The following is a 21,142-nucleotide window of genomic DNA, read 5'->3' as shown; positions in this document are numbered from 1 at the left end:
TAAATGAACAGTGAGGTGTTGGATTGAGAAATTGGGCAACATGGGCAAGACTGCATATCGTAAAATTATCAGATTTAAGCAGTCGAAAAGAATAAGACTGCAACCTGTGTGCCTTAATCATTATTATTATTGTCAGACTATAACACAAGCTGAAACGGCGTGGATGATAATGACACAAACAAGTGAGGAAATGACTTCGCCTCGGCAGGCTGACAAAAGGCTGTTTGCTAGCTGACTGATTAGCAGGACGGTTAGCTCGTTGGCTAACGAACTTGGAAAACATATCTCTTTTGCTACTGCTGTACCCACGACTGTTGAGCCATGTAGAGTCAGCTTACTACACTGTGTGGCTTTTATTACAGCGACAACAAGTCACCGCAGAGGACCTAGACAATACGTTACTTCTCTCTGCCTGGGGGAAAGCTACCGTTGTGTTTAACCAAACAGCGAAGGGAACTGGCAGCTAGCATGAACTAGCAGGGTGACAAAACAGTCTCCACCTCGGAGTTGGTAAAAAAAAAAAAAAAAGAAAACATGGCAAAGTCACTGATTGAAAATGAATTCTAAACATTTTACACCCATTTTTTTTAACATGCTGCTTGGATAATTTAGCATGCCACTAATTTTCCTGTATAACGCTTGCTGTCAAGTCAACCTAGCTAACTTAACGTCTTTGCAACGGTCGCCTACGAAACGAAAGGAACATAAAGGTGAGTACAAACCTTGCAATTGAGCCCCTCCGTGCTGCACGCAGGGTAAAAGTAATTGAAGTATTCCTAATAGTATATTGATCCACGTTTTCCTGTGACAGTGGCTGCCTTGTTGGAAGTCCTGTAGACCCGCCATGCTGCCCTCTCCGGTTAGCAGCCTACCTTGTGTTTCGCTGCGTTGGTCTTTCTTTCTCTCACCGAGCAGCAGCAGCAGCAGCAGCAGCAACAGCAGCAGCAGCAGCAGCTCCCTCCCACTGCTCCTCCCCGCCTCAAACACACTGTACAGTGAAGACAGACACCACTGTCACTATGCAATAAGACTGTTTACGTGTCTGTGGCTGGAGGTGAACTAAACTTATGTGGCGAAAAAAAAGCCATCAAACATGTATAATTTAGTCCAAAGTGGCGGAGAGTGACAAAAAAACATACATTTACTCAAGTACTGCACTTAAGCACACATTTGAGGTACTTATACTTGAGTGTTTCCAACAGTGGTGGGAGCAGTTTACTTAAGTAAAAGTCTAAAAATACTACTTACTTAAGTAAAAGTACAGAGGTATTATAAGCAAAATGTACCTTAAGTATCAGAAGTAAAAGTACTCATTATGCAGACTGGCATCTTTTAGACTGTTATATTATTATTATAGTAAATTATATTGTTTGTTTTTGTCACTTACAAATACATGTAAGAGCATTTTAATGTTGCTGTTTATCAGTGTGGAGCCAATTTTAGATACTTTGGGTAGATTAATAGTAATAGTACTGCATCATATTGTATGTGTGTTGTTTTTTTATATAATACACTTATAATACACTTTATATAGCACCTTTTATATAAAGTGCATATCACATTTTTTTTTAAAAAGAAAAGAGCAGACAATTTAAAATATATTCTGTTATGTCAAATCCTAAATCTGAAAAGTAAGAAGTAACTAAAGCTGGTGCAAGACTTTTACTTGTGATGGTGTCTCTTTATTCATCAGTATTTTTTTTAAAGTACATTTTATACTACTTTATACCTCTATTCCACTACATTTTAGGGAAAAAGTCATACACTTTTTAACTCCACTAAGTGTATCTGACAGCTATATTCACTATACTTATACACTATACTTTAAGAACTAAAAATGTACATGAAATAAACACGTGATAAGCACATGTTTATAAGATAAAATGCATTGTTAAAGATTTAACCCATGGTTAACCTTTTTGGCATGTGACTCCTTACAGAAAAGTACTGTCTAGTTGATGCCCTTTGTCATGTTTCAGTGTGTTGTTGGAAATTTCAACAGAGAAGTTTCCCCTCTAAACTTCTCAGATGGTTTGGTTTTTACGCACAAAGAGGTAAAATTACCCTATATTTCACAAAAAAGCAATGAGAAAACTCAAAAAGTGAATACAAATTTCTTTCCAACTCCATTAATCATTTAACAACACCTTAGATATTTATAAAAACTGGACTAAACTACCAAACTGTACATGAAGTAGTTAAAACTAGCTCCACCTTGATTAGCTAACACAGTTAATTGCTACTTAAACATTCACGCATCAGTAATAACAATCTCATAATGTCATACATATCAGTCATTAAACATTCACGCATCAGTAATAACAATCTCATAATGTTACATATCAGTCATTAAACATTCACGCATCAGTAATAACAATCTAGTAATGTCATACATATCAGTTATTAGAGACATTTTCTGAGGAACCAGTTCTTTCACATTTTTCAGATTACACTTCTGTGTTTCTACTTAGGTAGGATTTTGAATGCAAGACTTTTACTTAAAATAGAGTTGTTGTTTTTTTAAAATATATTGCTGTATTGTTTACTTCTTCCACCACTGACACTACTGAGCAGTGAAGTAGTCTGCTGATATAGCAGAAATTAGTAAAAATCTTTATTTGTTCTACTTGATAGAATGCAATAAAGGTTATTTATGCATCGGTTTGATGTTATATAATCTTATGTTCTTTTGTGGGACCATAGTTTAAAGTCTTTAGTCAGCAGAAATACTGCATTGTTGATCTTTTGTGAGGAAACACACGTTTAACTGCAGAAGCTGCAATTAATTAATTAATAGTTGTCTTCATGTTATTGACAGCGAGGTAAAACTATGTAGGGTCTACTAGGAGAGCTTTAACGTTCAGCATGTCAGACTCATGAATCATAGTTTAGACAGGTCGGGCAGGTACGCACATGAACATACACTCAGGTTGCTCTCTGTGGGTGTGTTGCTCCCAAACAAAAGCACAGCTAGGCGTTCAGATTTTGGTGGGTTTTTAAATTATTGTTGCTACGGTCACCAGTACACTTCAAACAAGGAGCTTAGGGCTGTCACAATACATATTTTAACATTATGATTATAACACATCTAATAGCATACTAGCAATCACAATAAAAGTAATTAAACATATGTATTAGGAAGTATTATAAATTGGAAACTGCTTGTTTAAAAACACTTTTAATCAGTAGCTTACAATATGTTTGCCAAGATACATATTTCTCACTCAAATTGTCTCTTAATACCAGCACATTCTTCTTTAATGACTTACACATAAAAAAATTACTTGAATTAAGAAACGTAACAAACCAACAAAGAACTAACACTCTGTTTGGATACTATTCATCTACTGGGGAAAAAAAAGATGAGTAAGATAACCATGGAGAGAGCACATTTGAAATTTAAATCAATGAACCCAGATACCTTGGCCTGTCAACTAGGTCACTGACTAAACACAGAACACGCAACTACCTGTTTTGCATCTGGTTTGACAGAAAAGTAGAGTGAAAAAAGCAGGGCAGTAGTCATTCTCGACATGTCATGACAACAAAGTTCCCTTTTTTTTTGGCTCATACAGAAAGTGATTGTGCAGCTCTGACAAAAATGCAGAGCTTTTGTGACAGATTTTACAACATTCCAGTGGCAATTTCGAAAGAAATGAAAGCACAAAAGATGGGAGGCCAGATGTAAATGTACTTGGACACTGAACACAAAGTTTTGGAATGAATGCAACTTTTGAAATTCACCTGTAAAACTCAGAGGGACATTTTATTTGCGACAAACGAGAAAAGAGGTTCTGCGAAAAGCAAATGTACTTTAAATAAATCCTAAAGAGATCCTCTGTAATTTAACCCTCCCCTATCACCGGCGTACTTTTTGTGAACGAGGTCAGGATACTTCAAAAAACAAAACAGGGAAAATGTAGAGAAGAAGTGCACACATGAATTTGATTCCAAACCATCTGTTTAAACCATATAAATTAGGTAACTGGCAACACAGATGTGGTAAGTGTTGATTCCTTTCCATCATCAACTTGGACCTCTCAGTTTTCATACAAACAGGTGTCCCAAAAGTCAGGCTGCTAAGTTGTGTTTATCACAGAGCCCCCCCCCACACCCCTCACCCCTCACAGCCACTAATGGTTGGTCCAGTCTCTTCTCTGGTTGCACCAAAGCAACATATCTGCTGATAAAGTCCATCTGTTACAGCGAAATTGCTGATATCCGTCCTTATTCAAAGCCCACCCCAGGCCTTCTGCATTTATTTTCACTTTAACACAAATAACAGAAACTAGCAATGCAGAGACCAGGTATGCCAGCTTCAAACTGAAGCTTAAACTGTTATTTTCTCCCTCTCATAGTGTGGCAGGATACCACTGTGAGCTATGATGGGAGTCAGTCCATGTAGTCAAAGTCCTCAGGGATCCCAAAGGCTTTATTAATGCGGCTGTCATCGAAGGCGAACTTCTTCTTTGTCCATGACTTGATGGCAAAAACATTGTCTGAAAACACAAATCAAAAAAAATCTTTGTTTAGTGAGGTGAAATACACTGATGCACCTGCCCTCCAGACTTATGCTGTATTATAACACAGTCAATCAGTCTGGGATTATGAAAATATCCTTTGACGTGCGAATGGTAGTTTAGTCCATCTGTCTCATTTCTCTGAAGCACTGTGTAAACACGTGCATTAGTCAATTAGTTGTCTGATCTTAGAAATTTCTTGCATAAGTTAATATTTGTGATGATGGTTCATGCAGCTACAGACTACTCTCTCTTCTCCCTGTAATAGACACTCAGTTGTTTACTATATGGTGAGCAGTAAACTGAGATTTTGGACATTTATTGATCATCAGTAACACAATACAAAGACCCTGAAACTGAAGCAGCAAAATGGGATTCTGCCATTAATAATATAATTTACATCTGTGCTTTTCCTACTGTGACATGTCAAAATGTCCTCTGTAAAAAATGAGATCTTTCCACTTAAATCCTGGTTAACTGTAGTATAAACTGTTATGAAAGCACATAATTTAGAATAAAATATCTCTTAAATGGAGTTTACCTTGGCTGTCTGATGTGAGAAAACCTTTTTGTATATCAAAGTTATACAAGCATAACACTTCAATACAGTCAATAAGGACATAAATACACAATTAATCAAACATTGGTGCATTCACTCAACACCTTATAAGCCCACAAATAGGCCTTTTTCCTCAGCAGACATTTTGACTTGTTATTCTAAGAAAAAGCGCAGCTGTTACTAATAATGACGGCTCCGTTCTTTTTAAGTGTCCCAGTAAACCATGACAGTGTGACAGTGAGCCAACATGCAAATACCAGGACCCTGAAACTGAAGCAGCTAAATGGAATTCAGTCATCATTCATTTTATTATTTACACCTGTGCTTTGTCTACTCTCTGTGCAAAAAAAAAAAAGTCATCTGTGGAAAAAAGTTATGGCTAAAATAATGTTCAACATGGTACTAATTACCACGTACGTACGTTTTATTGCGGTTTATTTCATAGTCTAAAACCAGTTGCTATGAATTTAAGGGAAGTGCTTTTTTGAGGGGGATTCGTGAGACGTGTTGAAAACTGTTGATGTGTCACACACCTTATGACTAAATCAAATGGCTTCCTGTGGATAAATGCCTGTCTTATCAAGAGCTAAAGTCAATATACTCTGAATCACGCTATTAGTAATGCCTTTCACTTCAGTCCTTTTAGGATAACTTAAATATGTAGTTGAAGCGCTGGTGATTAACTGTGTCAGGGCTTGTACGCCGGTGTGTCTTTACGTGTGGGTCCATCAGTGTGACAAAGCTACAGATTAAAGCCACACAACATATTTGAAAGTTAAGTTTTCACAGAACAAAATGCGGGATACAGGAAAATTCAAGACATCAAACGGGGTTGTTATTTAAAACCTGCAGGGGTTTTTTGTTGTGACCTGCTAGACTAGACAGAAACAGTGTTTTGGTACACTGAAGTAATGCCAGCTACATACAGTAGCAGGAAAATCAACAGCAGTCCATATTTAATGTTTTGTTTAAAAAGGGAAAATGCAGCCACTTTTTCCAGCAAGCCTGGAAAAAGTAGACATACAACGTTTCCAAGGAGAAAATAACTAATGCTGTAAACAGAGCAAACTAATACTGGTAGTTGTAACATAAAAGCTGATATGAAAACATCACATTTTGTAGTAAAAACTTTAATTTAGCTTGTTCTCAGACAGCCGTTATAGACAAAACACTTTTATGCTCAATGCTAACTAAGGCGTGTCTGTTTAGTACCGTCCACTCCAGATGAGGGAAATACAAGTCATGGAGCAAATATGACTCATTGTTTCTTAAAATTAGTATAATTCTATACAAGTAAAACAAAAATATGCCGACCAGACCAGTTACAGGCTATGTTGACCCGAAGAGTCAAAACACCAGAGGCCTTACTGGTTACCATGATCCCCTAATGTCAGCTGTCTCCAAGGTTACAGCTCAGGTCAACGCATGCACACAGAGAGCCTACGTGCTGACTACCAGGAAGTGACATGCTAAACACAAAGTGCCCTCACAGCATTCACTTTCAAGTGTATTTCACTTTGACTGCTTTAGAGAGTAATCTATGGAATAAGCCCTGCCTCAGTGATTTTTAGATATTTTATGAGCGAAAATATTTGAATTCAGACGTAGTATGTGTGTGTGTATTTTAAAAAAAAAAAGATAACTTACCTGTCCATCTGGAAACTGCGTCTTTTGCTACCACATTTGATTTTCCTGCAAAACAAAATTCATGTCAGATTTACAGCTTTGCTGCATGACAAAGTGTCATCTTACAGACAAGAGAAACAGAACATCATCATCCATTTTGTGTTGCAAATCCATACAGCGTGACCCATTTACTAAGCTTTGTTTGGTTTGTGACTCATGTTTATGAGCGAGACTCACATACTGTACATATGTAAAATAGGCCAAACAAATGCTTAATGTAGAAGACCAGATGAGTGTGTTGTCTTTAGAGAAGAAAAAGGTTTTCTGCAACTGATGTGAGTTCAGTACATAAATAAAAACAAAACTAAACATAAGACAGAAACAAAACAGGCAGTGTGGACATGAATGAAGGTCTGGCAGCAAACAATGGCTGGCTTAAGTATACTGTATGAACATTTGGTGGTTTACTATTAAATTAAAGTGGACAGTTCAGCCTACACATCCCCTTGCAGCTGTAGCTGAAAAAAGCTTGTCTAGAAACCTGAAATAGAGCTGAATAATGTGCTCTAACTGGATAGCTCTAGGGTTTTGAGTGACATATTTGGTGACCTGTAAAACTGAACACTCAAACAACAGCAGCTAATATCATTAAGTTGCTAAGCACCTGGAATAATCACTTTACCTTTATACCAGTAGTTAAAAATATCCTTTTGCTGAATTCATATAAACTGTCCACAGACACTTCTTTGGCTGCTGGGTTGGGCTGCGGCATCATAAAATCCAGCCAATACAAACTATTTTAGGGCCAGGCTCAATTTACAGCAGGTTTGGCAGATTTCTCCTCGATTTGTCCTTCATGAAAAATCACAGGAGGGAGCTAGTCCAAGGACTTGATCAATATCAGTGCTCAGCAAAAAATATCCGGTAGGGTTGTTGCATGAGCCTCGAGATGACATTTTCTCCACACCGCCTGTATGGTGGTTTTCAATCCTATTCGAACTAGGGACATAGTGTGAAAAAAAACAGTTGTTGTTAATGTTTTCTGTGTCTCTGGGGCGCAGCTGCAAAATCTGTTGTTCTTTCGGCACCGGCGCTGTCATTTCATGTGTACAGTGACGTAGTTTGGGACAAGGAAAAGCTACGGCTGTTTCAGCTTGGTTTTCCAGTCTCCGCCTCTGATTTTCTGTAGTGGTGCCTTCAAAGACGGTCAAAGGTGAGTCTCCCAAAACACTCCATCAACCACGTTATGATAGCAATAGTGAAAAGCAGACACTAAAATATCATACTAACTACTTTAAAATATCAACATATTTGGAAGAAAACCAGCTTCATTATTCAAGGCTGAATAAGCGACCACCAACGGCAGCCTGATACACAAACTTCAGCTGCTGAGTTTCTCTGTGATTCCACCGACAACCAACCAGAGAATTTTGAATCTCAGGTGGACAGAAAAGTTGAATCTAACACAAACAAACAACTAGCTTTACAATATAATGTTGGAGCAGATATGTGGCACTACTATTACAACTTATGAGGCCGAATATAGCGCTGTGGAATCAGACACAAGAAGTGACTACGGCAGCTGTAAGAAAGAGAGGTGCTGCAGTATCGACCAGTGAGGTGAATGGAGACAGAACTGAAAGCTCTGTGCTGCAACAAACTTCTCAGTGTTTTGGTAAACCTGACTTTGTTTTCCGACAGACTGTTATATCGGACTTTGCCAACTCTGAATACAGAACCGAACCACAGCGACTGTGTAACCCGTAACTTATGCGGCTGCATTCAGCTTGAGCACTTAAGTCCCAGTTCCTTGTCATCCAAAATAGGGAAACAAACAAACAAAAAAAACTGTTTCTGCTCCCAGTTTTTCACCTCTTCGTCCACGATAGTTTCCCAAACCGAGCTGAAATGAAGACAGCAGGCTGCCCACCTGCAGCTCTGGCAGCTCTGGTTCTGGCTCGTGTGCAACTCTCAGTAAGTTTGCATTGATCCACATAACTAACTCCAGTGTTTGTTTTATGATCCTTGCACACTGGTACGATATATCCAGACTCGATGAGGAAAAACATTCTGGTTGTTGTAGGATTCCCCTTGGAGAGCGATATAGGAAATCTACAGCCTTTTTCTCAGTTTTCTCTAGTCATAAGGCACCAATTTAAAAAATAAATTGCGCATTTCTACTGTATAGGTGACCTAGTTTCAAGAAATCATCATATTCACAGCAGTGAGTTTTCCCTTTAATAATGACAAAATAAAACCAAAAATGTATTTTCACAAAGATAAATAGCAGCTGCAAGTAGGAGGGATTGAAGTGAATAACTTGTGACTCATGGAGCTGGAGATGTTGTTATTTTAGATACTTATGGCCAACAATTTTGAAGCCAAACGAAACACAATCATTGACTTTTTACCAACCACCACAGAGACCTGCCTGCTGAGCTTTGACTTTTGGTTTTGGTTTGCTTACCTCCTCTTTTATTAATTTATTTGACAGGGACATTGTTCACTGATCAACTGAAAGAAGGAATTGTGAATAAATTGGAGCTAAAAGGCCTAGAAGGCTCATTTTTATCTTGTCCCTGGTCAGATGTTAAAAAAGTCCCATAATAAATACAATGCACACTGATAAATTATGCCACAATATAAGACATGGTAGTTCAATACAACCCATATTGAGTCAGAATAAATGGAAAAGAAAAAAGACTAAAAAACAAGTTTGTGTTTGGTAAACAAGTCATTTTAGATATCTTTTTTTTTTTTTTGAAATCCAAAAACCATGAATGACTCTGTGTACTTTTATGGTTTCACTTCAATATGTTTGTAAATAAAATGGTTGAATACATGTGCAGCTTTTTAACTTGCTTGTCTCCTCACGTAATGTCGTTCCTGCCAAGCTCATGGCTGTGATTTGCCATTTCCATGTTTGGTGGTTTTTAAAAACCCACCTGTTACTACAACAGCTTATTGGTATCTATGAGTGAGGTAACCACTGTCAAACATTGAGGAATCCAACTAAAACACTGTCTGTCCACTCTCTCGTTGGCGCTTCTTCTAGTATTCTCTGCGGTAATACAAATAGAATACAAAGAGAATTTTATTCATACTTTGGTCTGATCTAAAAACACTTACACTCAGACTCCAATCCACTAATTTATTTAAATATTAAGAGATAAATTTTGGTTTCGATTGGATTTGTCCAAGTGTTTGGTGGTTACCACAACATCTTAACAGTATCCATGGGTGTGGTAACCATTGTCAAACATACTCAAGGCAAAAGACATCTAAAAGAAATCCAATATGCAAATGTATACTAAAAAATTAGTATAACAAATAGCAGTGTGGGTCTGGTTTCATGTGAAGAGAGGTAAAGTTAAGGAAGTAAGTCATGCTTTCACAATCCTTTTCTAAAAATCCCCAAAACAGCCAAAAACATTGAAGGTTAAATATTTGTTATCATGTTATTGTGCCCAAGAGTCTCAACGGACATTTGCGATGTCGTGAACATGATGTCAACAGTTATCCTATATGTATGAACAGGCCTGAGCCCATTCTGCAAGTTCAGTCCAAACCCCTCAGCTGTGTATACAGCATGATGTCTTACGCTCTCTGCATAGCTGCACACAGCTTTCAGGATACAAATCATGGTTCACTGAGGGGAGATGGTTATCTGTAACAGAGCTCTGTGTGCATGTGGTGTACCTGGCAGTTCAAAAAGCTTTAGGGAAAGAGGAAAATAAGAAAACCTGTAGGCAAGCCGAGACAGCAAGAAGTATGAAAACAAAGCACAAGAGACTCTCTATTGACGGTTAGAGAAAGTTTGTCCTCTCCCTGGAACACTAATTAGTTTATCTATTGAATCTGGGTGTGTCATGTTTATTTCTTTTATATTTATCTGCTTTATGTTAAATGACTTTCACTGTCTGTCATACAGGTACAACAAGCCTGAGCAGAACAGATGCAGAGTTGAGAGACTTGATGTTTTGCCATAGCCTCAGCTTTCATGAGGAGGGCCAAATCCAGAAAGAGGGGAGGGGGGGTGGGGGGGTGGCGGCATCAACTTTCACTATATCAACGAAAATCCCTGCCACAAATCAGAGTTACACTTCATATAGCTGAAAAAACCCTGACGTCTCCAGTGATTGGCGTCCAGCAGCAGTTGCCATGATTAAATTTGACAGTGACTTTATCACAAGAAGTGGAGGCAGACGTTCGGTAAAAGGTTTAACAATGTGATTATGGAGTTATTTCACTGGGACCCAACTCAACAATGTTAAAGAAGATATTAGCGTTTTGAATTCTAAAATTTAGCCTGTACAGTATGTGACATTTTAAAAAAATATTTTATTTAATCAGGTAGTCTCATTGAGATTGACATCTCTTTTTCAAGACAGACCTGAGAACAAGAGACATTCATAATCAGTCAAGCAAACAATCAGCAAATAGAAACAACACATCTAAGGCCAGACAGCCACAATCAACAGAGAATTAATAAAAACAGTTACAAGAGTCATAAAAAACATCAGATAATAAAGCTTTAAAATCTTAAAGAGGAATGAAAGACTCTAGTTTGATGGCAGTTTGCAGTTCATTTCATTTGAATGGTGCATAGTACCTGAAACCAGTTCTGCCCAGATTAGTGCGAACATGAGCGACATCTAAGGTTCAGTAGTTACTGCATCATGTACTGTAGTTACAAGACTCAAATGAGAGTAAAACAAGACTAACAAGACTAATAGTCTACAGCCATGCTAGTGGCTCTGTAAGACAGTACTTTGGCACAGCAGTGCTTTGAGCTAAATGCTAACGTCAGCATGCTAATATGCTCACAACAACAATGCTAACATGCTTATGTTTTGCAGGTATAATGTCTATCATGGTCACCGTCTTAGTTTAGCATGTTATCTAACATTTGCTAATAAGCACTAAACACAAGGTACAGCTGAGTCTGATGGGAATGATATTAGTTTTGCAGTTATTTGGTCTTAAATCTCTTCCTGTCTTCCAAATTTTGTGCAAATCTATCAAGTAGATGTTACGATTTTTCACCAGATAAATGTAAACTTTGGCCTGCTGGTAGCACTAGATGGAAAGTGAGGGGATCGCCAAAGTCAGTACGATTCATCCTCTGAGGACCATGAATGTTTATATAAAATTTCATGGCAATCAATCGAATAGTTGTTGAGATATTTCAGTTTTTCTGGACTAAAGTGGTTGACCGACTGACAGACATTGCCATTCCTAAAGCATGGCTATTAAAAATATCAGTTGAGAGTCAACCAAACTGAAAAATAAACACTTTTTTTGGCATTCATGTTGCCTTTTCCTCTGTTCTTGGTTACTTTAGCGCACTTTCCATTAACACTTACATATAAATTAAGAGCCTTAATTGCAAAAGAATTAGGCTGGGAACCAGACGAATCTGCGAGCTCATGTTTTATTTGCTCTGGCAGATCTGGTCCCCCTCCCATTCAGACAGATTTCCAGCCGACCTGGCGCGAGTCGGCCCAATCACAACTGTTTATCTAATATTGGGCGGGTTTGATACAATGACGGTGCAGAGGAGCGAGATGGTCACTGATGTGGAACGGTCTGTTGAATCTGCTATAGCGCCAGTATTAAACAAACTGGACTGTATATTTTCTCTAACAGAAGAACAAACAACACACAAATCAATGCTACGCCATCACACCATCTCTATACGCTGTAGTCTGTTTACATTTTTCCATCACTCGGCGCTACGTCTCATGTTTCGTTGCTCTGACTGGTTGTAGGACTATCCAACTGCGTCCAGAGGCATTTTGATCTGCGCCCGTTGATAACGCTCCTTGGAAATCTAAATTGATAATTTTAGTCTTATCTAGAATTACTTAGAAGTCCAGCTTCTTTTAACACAGTACTCACATAGAAGTATATGAGCTAAATGACTGACAATCCTCATGTTTCCTTGAGTGAATGTAATGAGCTTAATTGCAAGATTGCTCTAAATTTTTATCTCAACTGGCCACATGCCTAAACCCTAAAATTGGCTTAATTTCAAATAATCTCAACACATCAGTCTCATTTGGACAAGAAGCGGTCAGTATACAGAGACAACATGGTCATATTATGTGTGAGTGGAAAAAAACAGCAGAACTGTGCACAGTCTTAATGCGTGCCTGATGTAACGTTGGGGAGGGGCAGGTAAACAGGCCAGATATTTTTATGACACCACACATGTCACGTGGCTACATAAAGTAACATGCCGCCTATACAACAGGTCAGCTGTAACATGAACACACAGCAGTATAAGATTTTTGTAATACCACTTAAAAACTTATGCTCATACCATAGAAGAGGTGTGTAACAGCCTGAAGACCTGCCTTCGTGTTGTAAAAGGGATTTTAACCCCAACCCTCTGAGCTGAGAGGTCAGAGGTTACAAGATGCTTCAGCAGGAAGGTTCATATCTACTGTCTTGTATCAAAATATAACCAGTTCGTGGTTCAAACTGCCTATACTTAGGGCGCATTTTGAGTGACCGCTTGTTATCAGTTTTCACTTCCTCACTCACATTTGAGTCTAACTGTGGGAAACTGCTGCTGAACAGACACAATACATGTTTGTTCCCAGCAGAACAGTTAAAAGCACCGCAGTGCACGTTTCAAAATCTTGTCCTGAGTTGTTTGACACGTATTAACTGCACCCTTTTGCCACTCGATGTTGCAATCCAGAGCTCCATCTTATACCTATACTATACCTCACAGCTTTCAGCCACAGTAGCTCAACTGTACACAAACTAGAAGTTATCAAATGATTATTCAGTTGTCAGTAATAACTTCACACAGATGACATCCTGTTTTGAGCTCAGTGTTGCTAAAAGAGTTTTAACTCTGGACATAAATAACAACCTATTCAACTTTATTAGACAATCAGCAGATCACCGAACAAACACTTTGCTGATGTTCCCTTTGTAGTTTGAGTGCTATATAAATAGACTGTCAGTAATATGACAAATATATACTCTCAGTAACTGGAAACCTTTGTAGATGGAAATTAAATCTAGCAGCGTTGCAATAATTATCACCTTTTTAAAGCTTGTAATAAAATATTTGATATAATAAAATCTTATACTGCTCCATACAAATGACAATAGAGTTTAATCTAGAGAGGAAACAATGAATCGATTAGTCAGTTGGAAGAAAATGAATCGGCAACTATTTTAATAATCAAATAATAATCAAATGCCAACAATTTCACTGTCAATTGTGACTATTTGATGTTTTTATTTTTCATATGAAAATAAACTGAACATTTTTGGATTTTGGTTAAATAAAATGACACTCTTGTTTATTTTTTATTAGATTTAGAGGAATAGTGATTTTTCTGACATTTTACAGACTAAGAGATTAATTGAGAAAATAATGAGCAGATTAATCAATGGCAAAATGAATCATTAGTTGCAGCCCTAGTTTAATCACCACCAACCTGAAACGGTCTCAAACATTTCTTTTCTCGTACAGAGAGTGTTTATTACAAGGCTACAGTACAGGATTGTGTTTCAGGCGTCTAGATTTCTCTGGTGAGTGGGTGAAGATGATCTGATTGACGCCAAGCTTAAAACAAACTTTTTTGAAAGAAAAAAAAAAAGCAGACAGGTTGCGTCTGTACTCACTCATCTCTTCAACCACTTCTGGGTCACATTCTCGGTACTTCTCCAACTCGGCCTGCAGCTGCGTTCGTTCTTCTCTCAGAGCTTGCAACTCCTTCAGCAGAGAGCTTCTCTCTTTCTACACACACACACAAACATCTTGTATTTCTTCTTCTTCCATCTCATTTATTCAGCATCTTAGCATATAACATTAATTTTAAGTTTTATTTTTAAAACAGATTTAATGTATTTCTCGGTATAATGTGGGAAATGAGAGGAAATTATTCTTACTGTATCTTGACGTCCTACTTTCGCTTTTTCCACCGCCTTCTGTAGAGACATTTTCCGCTGCTTTGCATCAGAAATCTTTAGATTGAAAGAGTCTCACATTAGTCAAAATTAACAACAAACTACTACTGAGGTAAAATATGGAGACGATTAAACTAAACTACTATTCATGACATAGTTACCTGAACTTAAAAGTGTACTGGTGTATTGATTTCTTGCCTTTCAGGAAAGTATTGGTTGGTCTCAATAATTGTTGTAATATTTTGATTGCAATTAAAACACCTTTAAAATCTTAATGCTAATAATTTATTGGCATCACTTACTAATTGCAGTGCTGTAAATTGTATTGTTAAAGCACGTTCTGTAATTAATTTAACAGTAAGAGTGGAAGCTGTGTTGTAATTTTTTTGTAAATTACACCAACTTTTTCTTACGTGCTTTACAAAAAGGCGACGGATCCTTATTTGTCATCTTTTTGGTACCAACATGGAGCATACAGCACAAATGTACATTGCTGTGTTAAATAGATGATGACAGTCACATTCCACATTGTGACCAAATGCTGCGGTATCTCACTAACCGCTATATTGTCATGCTTATGGTATAATCACACGTTATTATTCTGTGACAGATTGCTGCTTTACAACATTTAACTTCTGACCCAGAAATCTGGTGGCCAACGTTCTCTGAGGAGTCACCACCGCTACACCATCTGTCAGTCTTTTTTTTTTTTTTTTTTTTTTTTTTTTTTTTTTTTTTTTAAATGGTGGGATTCATCTGTTTATTCTGAATAATAAAAAAAAATGTGATATTTGAAAATCTGTTTAATCTGCCTGGTGTTTAAGCATTTGTTGATGGCTTTAAAAAAAAAAAAAAAAAACACGTACTCAGAGTCATTCGCCGGTGACAAGTGGCTCATTTTGTTTCTGGTTTTCTCTTTACTTTCTATCATCATTTTCTGAGCTGTGCTTGTCATTGTTGACCTCATTTTCTGTAAACTACACTGAGCAGTCTATCCTTAAAAACAGAAACCATAACAACCTCTGGGGCCATCAAATCCAGGTGTTAAAATTGATCTTTTTATAAAATCTAGGAATTCTAGAGAGAAAATATCAGCATGTGTGTGAATTACTCAACAAACTGGCGTGAATCTGATACCTACTACATACTGTCTCCAAGCTGTAAACGACACGCTGCACCTTTGAGAAAAGTGAGTTCGTCATGGTCAACACAGTCTCCTCACCTGTGTCTGCAGTTCCTCCAGTTTGTGCTTGCGAGCGTGCAAGGCCTTGCTGGGGAAGGCCCAGTAGTAGTTGGACGTACCGACTCTCTCGCAGTCCACCATGTTGTCGTCCACCAGGCTCTGCAGCACTTCCTTCACAGACATGGGAGCTTAACGCGGCAGAGAGAGGAAAGCACACCTTCTGTGTTACTGGTCACACGGTCCATTTTCATTTTCCATCATTACACTGCCTTCCCAGCAGAGCTGATGCTATTTGCGGATTGTTGATTTGATTTGTGTATGACTGATTTATATGGGAGGTGTGGTCGGTACAAGCTTGGAAGACTTAAGCTCAGTTTGGCGTTATAAAATGTATCTGATGCGTGTTATATTATTGCATTTGAGGATTTTAAAAAGACAAAATCAGCAGTAGATCTCATTTTTTTATTACTGTTGGAAAGTTATACTATTCAAATGTTCTCAAAACTAAAAAACCCACACATCTGCAGCCAATCTGGCCGTTTTTATACATATCTGAGAGAACATTGCATGAGAGGATGTATTAGAGCAGGAATTACATCTTGAACAGTGTCAGCGGTGAAATGTGAGACACCCACACATTCTCTCAGCTGGCCCACTGTGAAAATGAAAGAGCTTATCTGCTGCGTAAAAAGGGCTGAGCTGTGCTGAGTGAGGTTGAGGATGTTGAACAGCATCGAAAATGAAAAAACAAGGAATTGAAAATGTAAAAAAAAACACTCTTCACGGATTAACTGAACTCTCTGCGAGCATGACTTCAGAAACTGTGTTTTCTTCGGTCTCTTTTCTGTATTTCTGTGATTCAAGTTGCTTAAAAAAAACCCAAAAACATTCCCTTTCCTCACTTTCTCTGTCCTTCTACAGGAAAATGCACCCGTAACTCAGATCTCTTGTTGCCCCCTTCTCCCCCCACCCCCATCACTCAACAGTAACTACATCATGCCCAAGTAAGGGGGTCAAAAACATGTGCTTCTAATCAGTCTCGAGCAACACGATCCACTTTCTCCAGATTAATGTTATGTCCACTTTAAAAAGAAATCCCTCCTCAGTTCACCCAAACACACAGACACACATACATATACAACACAGCTCTGTTTCTCTGCACGGCCTTGAACTTAAAAAAAAAAAAAAAAAAAAAAGCCACGCTTGTATTTTTAAAACCGTTCCCTCAACGCTCGTAATGTAAGGCTCCGTGTTGACGTTGACGAAATATGCTTTTCTTTAAAAAACCAAAACCTTTCAACAGCACTCTGCAATGTGAGATTACTGCCATTGATAGGACTGCTGTTGCTTATGCAGACTAAATACAGTTAAGATGGCACTACCTTTTGCTGGTTGCCATGGTGATTTTGCCAACATGTCACCACAATGTTTTAAAGAATGCATGAGGGTGCAATGACTGACTGTATAGTCCCTGGAAAGAATAATCTACTTAAAAGACCATAATTGGTATTTAGGGTTATGTTTCATCCTGTTTACTGCTCTTTACAGTTCCACTTATCATTTTCTAAAACAGATCATACTTTTTATATGTGTGAATATTCATGAGTAAAGTAATAAAGCTTACTGGAAAGTTCTTGCTTACATTAATGTGTGGGAATATAAATGAAAATATGTTTCACAACAGTATTTTCTTCATGAGCTATCTTTTTTTTTTTTGCCAGTCATGTATTCACACGCTCAAGTTGTTTACTGTGGTTGACAGTTCAGAGTGTGATAAGAGCAACAAATAGCAACTGACAGAAATGAACTTGAGAAGGACGTTCGCTGTCGGTTAGAAAGGTTTTTTTATGTTGTTCCATTCAAACAGCTACATGAAAAGTAGAACACATCAAAAAGGTACAAAGAGTAGTGTATGAAGTATGACGGTGGTGTGATAGTAGATGGGTTAGAACATGAAAATGAAAATAAAAATAAGTCTATGAGAGTATTTGACATGGTAGATGTGAAACTTTAGTGCCATGTATTGTTTTTCCCCTAGAAAGCACCCGAGCGTCTCATCCATGCTCAGCTCCCATATTTATGATTTTAGAGTGATCTCTGTACTAATGCTGAAACTAGCCATCAAGTCACTATCGACTAATATAATGAATTTGTGTTATTAATGAGATTAGCAATTATTTTATCTTTTAATCGATTATCATTTTGTCTATAAAATGTCCAAATAATGAACAATGCCTGTTCTAATTTCTTAGAGCCCATGATAACGTCTTTGACAGATCAAAAGTCCAAAATCCAAAGTTAGTTACTAAGTTTTAGTTCATCATTTAGTTAGAAACACAGTGTGGAATATTATTATTTTTAAAATGTCAGTGTTCATGACATTTCTCTAGTGAAACAGTTGATAATGTGCTAATTGATGAATCATTACTCACTTATTCCTTTTGTCTTAGGAGCGATTTTCTCAATGTCTTTAAGCTGAAACACATCTTTCTGGAAAAAAAGCAGGAAAACATGTTTTCATATTTAACATAGTACCACAGTATCATATAAACACAACTATTTCACATTATTTGGGCTTTTTGGAGATTAATACAACCAACATATTTATGGATTTGTATTCATTATTACTTATAATAACAACACAACACTTTGTCTTTCCAGGTATTTGTATTGAAGGTTCTCCTTTTTCAGTAGACTGAGTGTACTTAAACAACGATAACAATCATTACTCAAGTGTTTTATTAACTAATTAAAAACACTTTCTGTGCAGTGACATAAACATTTTTTGTAATTTCTGATTTGATTCATAAAGTTTCAGATAAGGCATTTCTGAAGGGGTAAAACTCCAGCAACACTTACAGTATAAAATCACAACTTTATTATTAGACCAACACATTTCAGCTTGTGGTCGTCATCACTGTCAGCATACAAAACACTACAAAGAACCTACAAAGATATGGCATTTATACAATTTTGATTTCTAGTTTATATAATTAGTCTATGTTCAAAATGTAATAATCCCATTTTTACACTGTCTCATCTTACTTTTCTGGGCCTGTTTATTTATTTTATATTTTTATTTATTTATATAAATCATGTGTGAGTTGTGCAGACACAAAGTGATGCATTTCTTCTAAGAGCAACTCTTGTATCTGTTGCAGTTTTTTCAAAATTAGTACATAAAACCTCAGCGGTCTACATGTGTTTAGTCTTTACAGGTATTTGTATGCTTTGGTAGTATTCTGCATATTAGCCTTTATTTCCTTCACAAAAGGTAGGCAGCAACATATGTTAGTAACATTAACTCTCTCTCCTCTCCCGTTTCAGATTGTGTTGATAGAAATACATTGGAGAAACCTATTGAGCAATAAGTCATGTGACTAAGTTTTAAATTGATTAGATTATTCCTGATTTGACCATCGTGTGATCACCTGCAGGGGGGAAACTTACCGTTTCAAAGAAAATCTCCATCATGCGGGTTCTCTTCTCCTCCAAACTCAGTCCTTTCTTCTTTGACTGAAACAGAAAGTTTGATGTGACATAAAACCTGAATAAGTTCAGTGAATGGCTTATAATAACAGCTGATGGCAGTGGGCACAAATGACTTGCTCTTTGTGAGAAGACAGAGCATTTCAGGTGCTCCTTTGTGCCCACTGCCATCAGACTGTACAACAAGAACTGTGACAACGGGATAAAACAGCTGTGAAGGGCCATCACACTCCTCCATCCTCCAGAGCTCTGGACTCCACTATTGCACACAGACTACAATCCATAAAAATATAGCAGGCCTGTGGAGATAACACTACTGCATATTTTATTTATATTTTGTATTTAGTACTTCACCTTTATAACATATAAATATATTACTACAGCGACACCTATTAGAACTATTACTTCTGCACATATTCTGAACAACTTAACTTTTACAATCCACAAGTCAGGTCATGTATATAGCCTAAGTATTGTAATGTTTATAATGTATATAGATTGAATCCCATTTATTTGATTTTTTATTTTGTTTGTATTTATTACTCCTAATTTTTATCTGTGCTGTAAAATACAAATTCCCCTCTGGGGGTCAATAAAGTCTTATGCTACTTTATTACAAAGCAATAACATGTTTGGGGCAATATGAGGAATTGATTGATTAGATTTCTGTCTAATGATGAACTCCTGGTATTTGCATGTAAGAAGGAACAATATATGAACATACAACAAGACATATGTACAGCCTACACTTTGAAATATGCGTGTCATGCAGGCCATCACTGCATCAGTGTTGTTGTAATATAACTTCCATCCACCAGAGGCAGCACTGAGGCAGCAATGGGGTCATGTCTACACGGTAACCCTAGATTTGCGAAACTCTCGCGAGCCTCTTCAAAATATTCTTGTCTCACTATTTTATCATGTGACACCGCTTAAGTTAAGATCTGGTTAGGTTTAGGCACAAAAACAACTTGGTCATCGTTAGGGAAGATAAACGTTTGGGTTATGACCACTTGAAAGGTGCTGTGTGTAAAAGTTGCTGTTTCTTTAGAGATCTCGCGAGAGTTTACGTAAATCTAGGGTTACCATGTAGACACGACCCACTTCAGTACGGGGCCATCTTGGATTATGTTTTAGCAGGCTAAAGGAAAATAGCCGCACTCCATCCGGATAAATCGTCTTTTTGTGATTCTACACTTGCCCGATGACAACTGTTATTCTCCAGACAGTTAATAGAAAAGTTCATCTTTCCTCTGGTGTGTTCCTGTGTTAATCTGTCGTCCGTTAAAGAACTTCTGGAGCACTGAATACTGGAAATGGATGGATCACTAGTAGAGTAATATAGCAGCATTACTACAGTAGTATCACGGTCCTGAATTAAGGATAATACAGACCTAGTGACACGTAAGTTGGATCTACATTGCTAAGTTTTACGTTAACTCCAAAAATCGTGTGTGTGTTTTGATAACTTGATAAGTTACTGTCCGTTAAAGCTAGAAGCTAGCTTAACGGTTGTATTGCCAGACTGTAAAATAACGTTGGTAGTCTCTACAGTACTAGCACAAACATCGTAGGTAAAAGTGAATATCTGCTTACCATTTTGCTATGTAGGCTGTACCAGCAAAGTCTGCTAACATTAGCGTTTTAAATTAGCGTTGTTCTGTTTGTAATCCAAACTAGAAAACAATCGGGTTGCAGCTCCTGAATTTCCCGCGGAAGCGTGTCACGGGTTTACGCTACCTTCACTGCTGCTCGTAAACTCCATTTACACTTTTGCTGACTATGTGCTCTTCTTCTGGTGATATTTGCGGCAGACTTGCTGACTATGTG

The 21,142-nt window shown here is 37.5% G+C and overlaps 3 protein-coding genes across 4 annotated transcripts in view; 1 reads left to right on the top strand and 2 right to left on the bottom strand.

The window, feature by feature from the left end:
• The window catches only part of tmem131l (transmembrane 131 like), a 41,898-nt gene extending 41,011 nt beyond the window's left edge, over nucleotides 1-887 (bottom strand). For both annotated transcript variants that reach the window (XM_044347392.1, XM_044347394.1), the window contains exon 1: nucleotides 723-887. In XM_044347392.1, coding sequence (XP_044203327.1) covers nucleotides 723-846 — 124 coding nt within the window. In that variant the 5' untranslated portion in view covers nucleotides 847-887. The remainder of the gene's footprint in view (nucleotides 1-722) is intronic.
• Nucleotides 888-3,162: 2,275 nt separating this feature from the next.
• mnd1 (meiotic nuclear divisions 1 homolog (S. cerevisiae)) lies at nucleotides 3,163-21,059 on the bottom strand. Its single transcript, XM_044347391.1, has 8 exons — nucleotides 20,909-21,059; nucleotides 19,274-19,339; nucleotides 18,256-18,313; nucleotides 15,863-16,011; nucleotides 14,623-14,697; nucleotides 14,356-14,470; nucleotides 6,727-6,771; nucleotides 3,163-4,499 (listed from the first exon to the last, which is right to left on the bottom strand). Exons 1-8 carry the CDS (start codon nucleotides 20,909-20,911, stop codon nucleotides 4,393-4,395), a joined length of 618 nt encoding a protein of 205 aa, XP_044203326.1. The 5' UTR covers nucleotides 20,912-21,059; the 3' UTR covers nucleotides 3,163-4,392.
• The window catches only part of LOC122979701, a 24,580-nt gene continuing 23,518 nt past the window's right edge, over nucleotides 20,081-21,142 (top strand). Inside the window, exon 1 of the mRNA XM_044347389.1 lies at nucleotides 20,081-20,716. The gene's annotated coding sequence lies outside the window, so the exon portion shown is untranslated. The remainder of the gene's footprint in view (nucleotides 20,717-21,142) is intronic.

The sequence above is a fragment of the Thunnus albacares genome, chromosome 3 (genome assembly GCF_914725855.1).
Source record: "Thunnus albacares chromosome 3, fThuAlb1.1, whole genome shotgun sequence".
Lineage (NCBI taxonomy): Eukaryota > Metazoa > Chordata > Actinopteri > Scombriformes > Scombridae > Thunnus > Thunnus albacares.
The sequence above is the reverse complement of the archived record's forward strand: the minus strand, read 5'-3'. Positions and strand labels throughout refer to the sequence as shown.

Excerpts from the sequence above, each read along its gene's own strand:
- mnd1 (XM_044347391.1), bottom strand. Across the intron at positions 14,471-14,622 it reads AAGTAGGACGTCAAGATACA|AAAGAGAGAAGCTCTCTGCT; the intron begins GTAAGAATAATT and ends GTGTGTGTGTAG. Across the intron at positions 4,500-6,726 it reads CGCAGTTTCCAGATGGACAG|ACAATGTTTTTGCCATCAAG; the intron begins GTAAGTTATCTT and ends TTGTGTTTTCAG.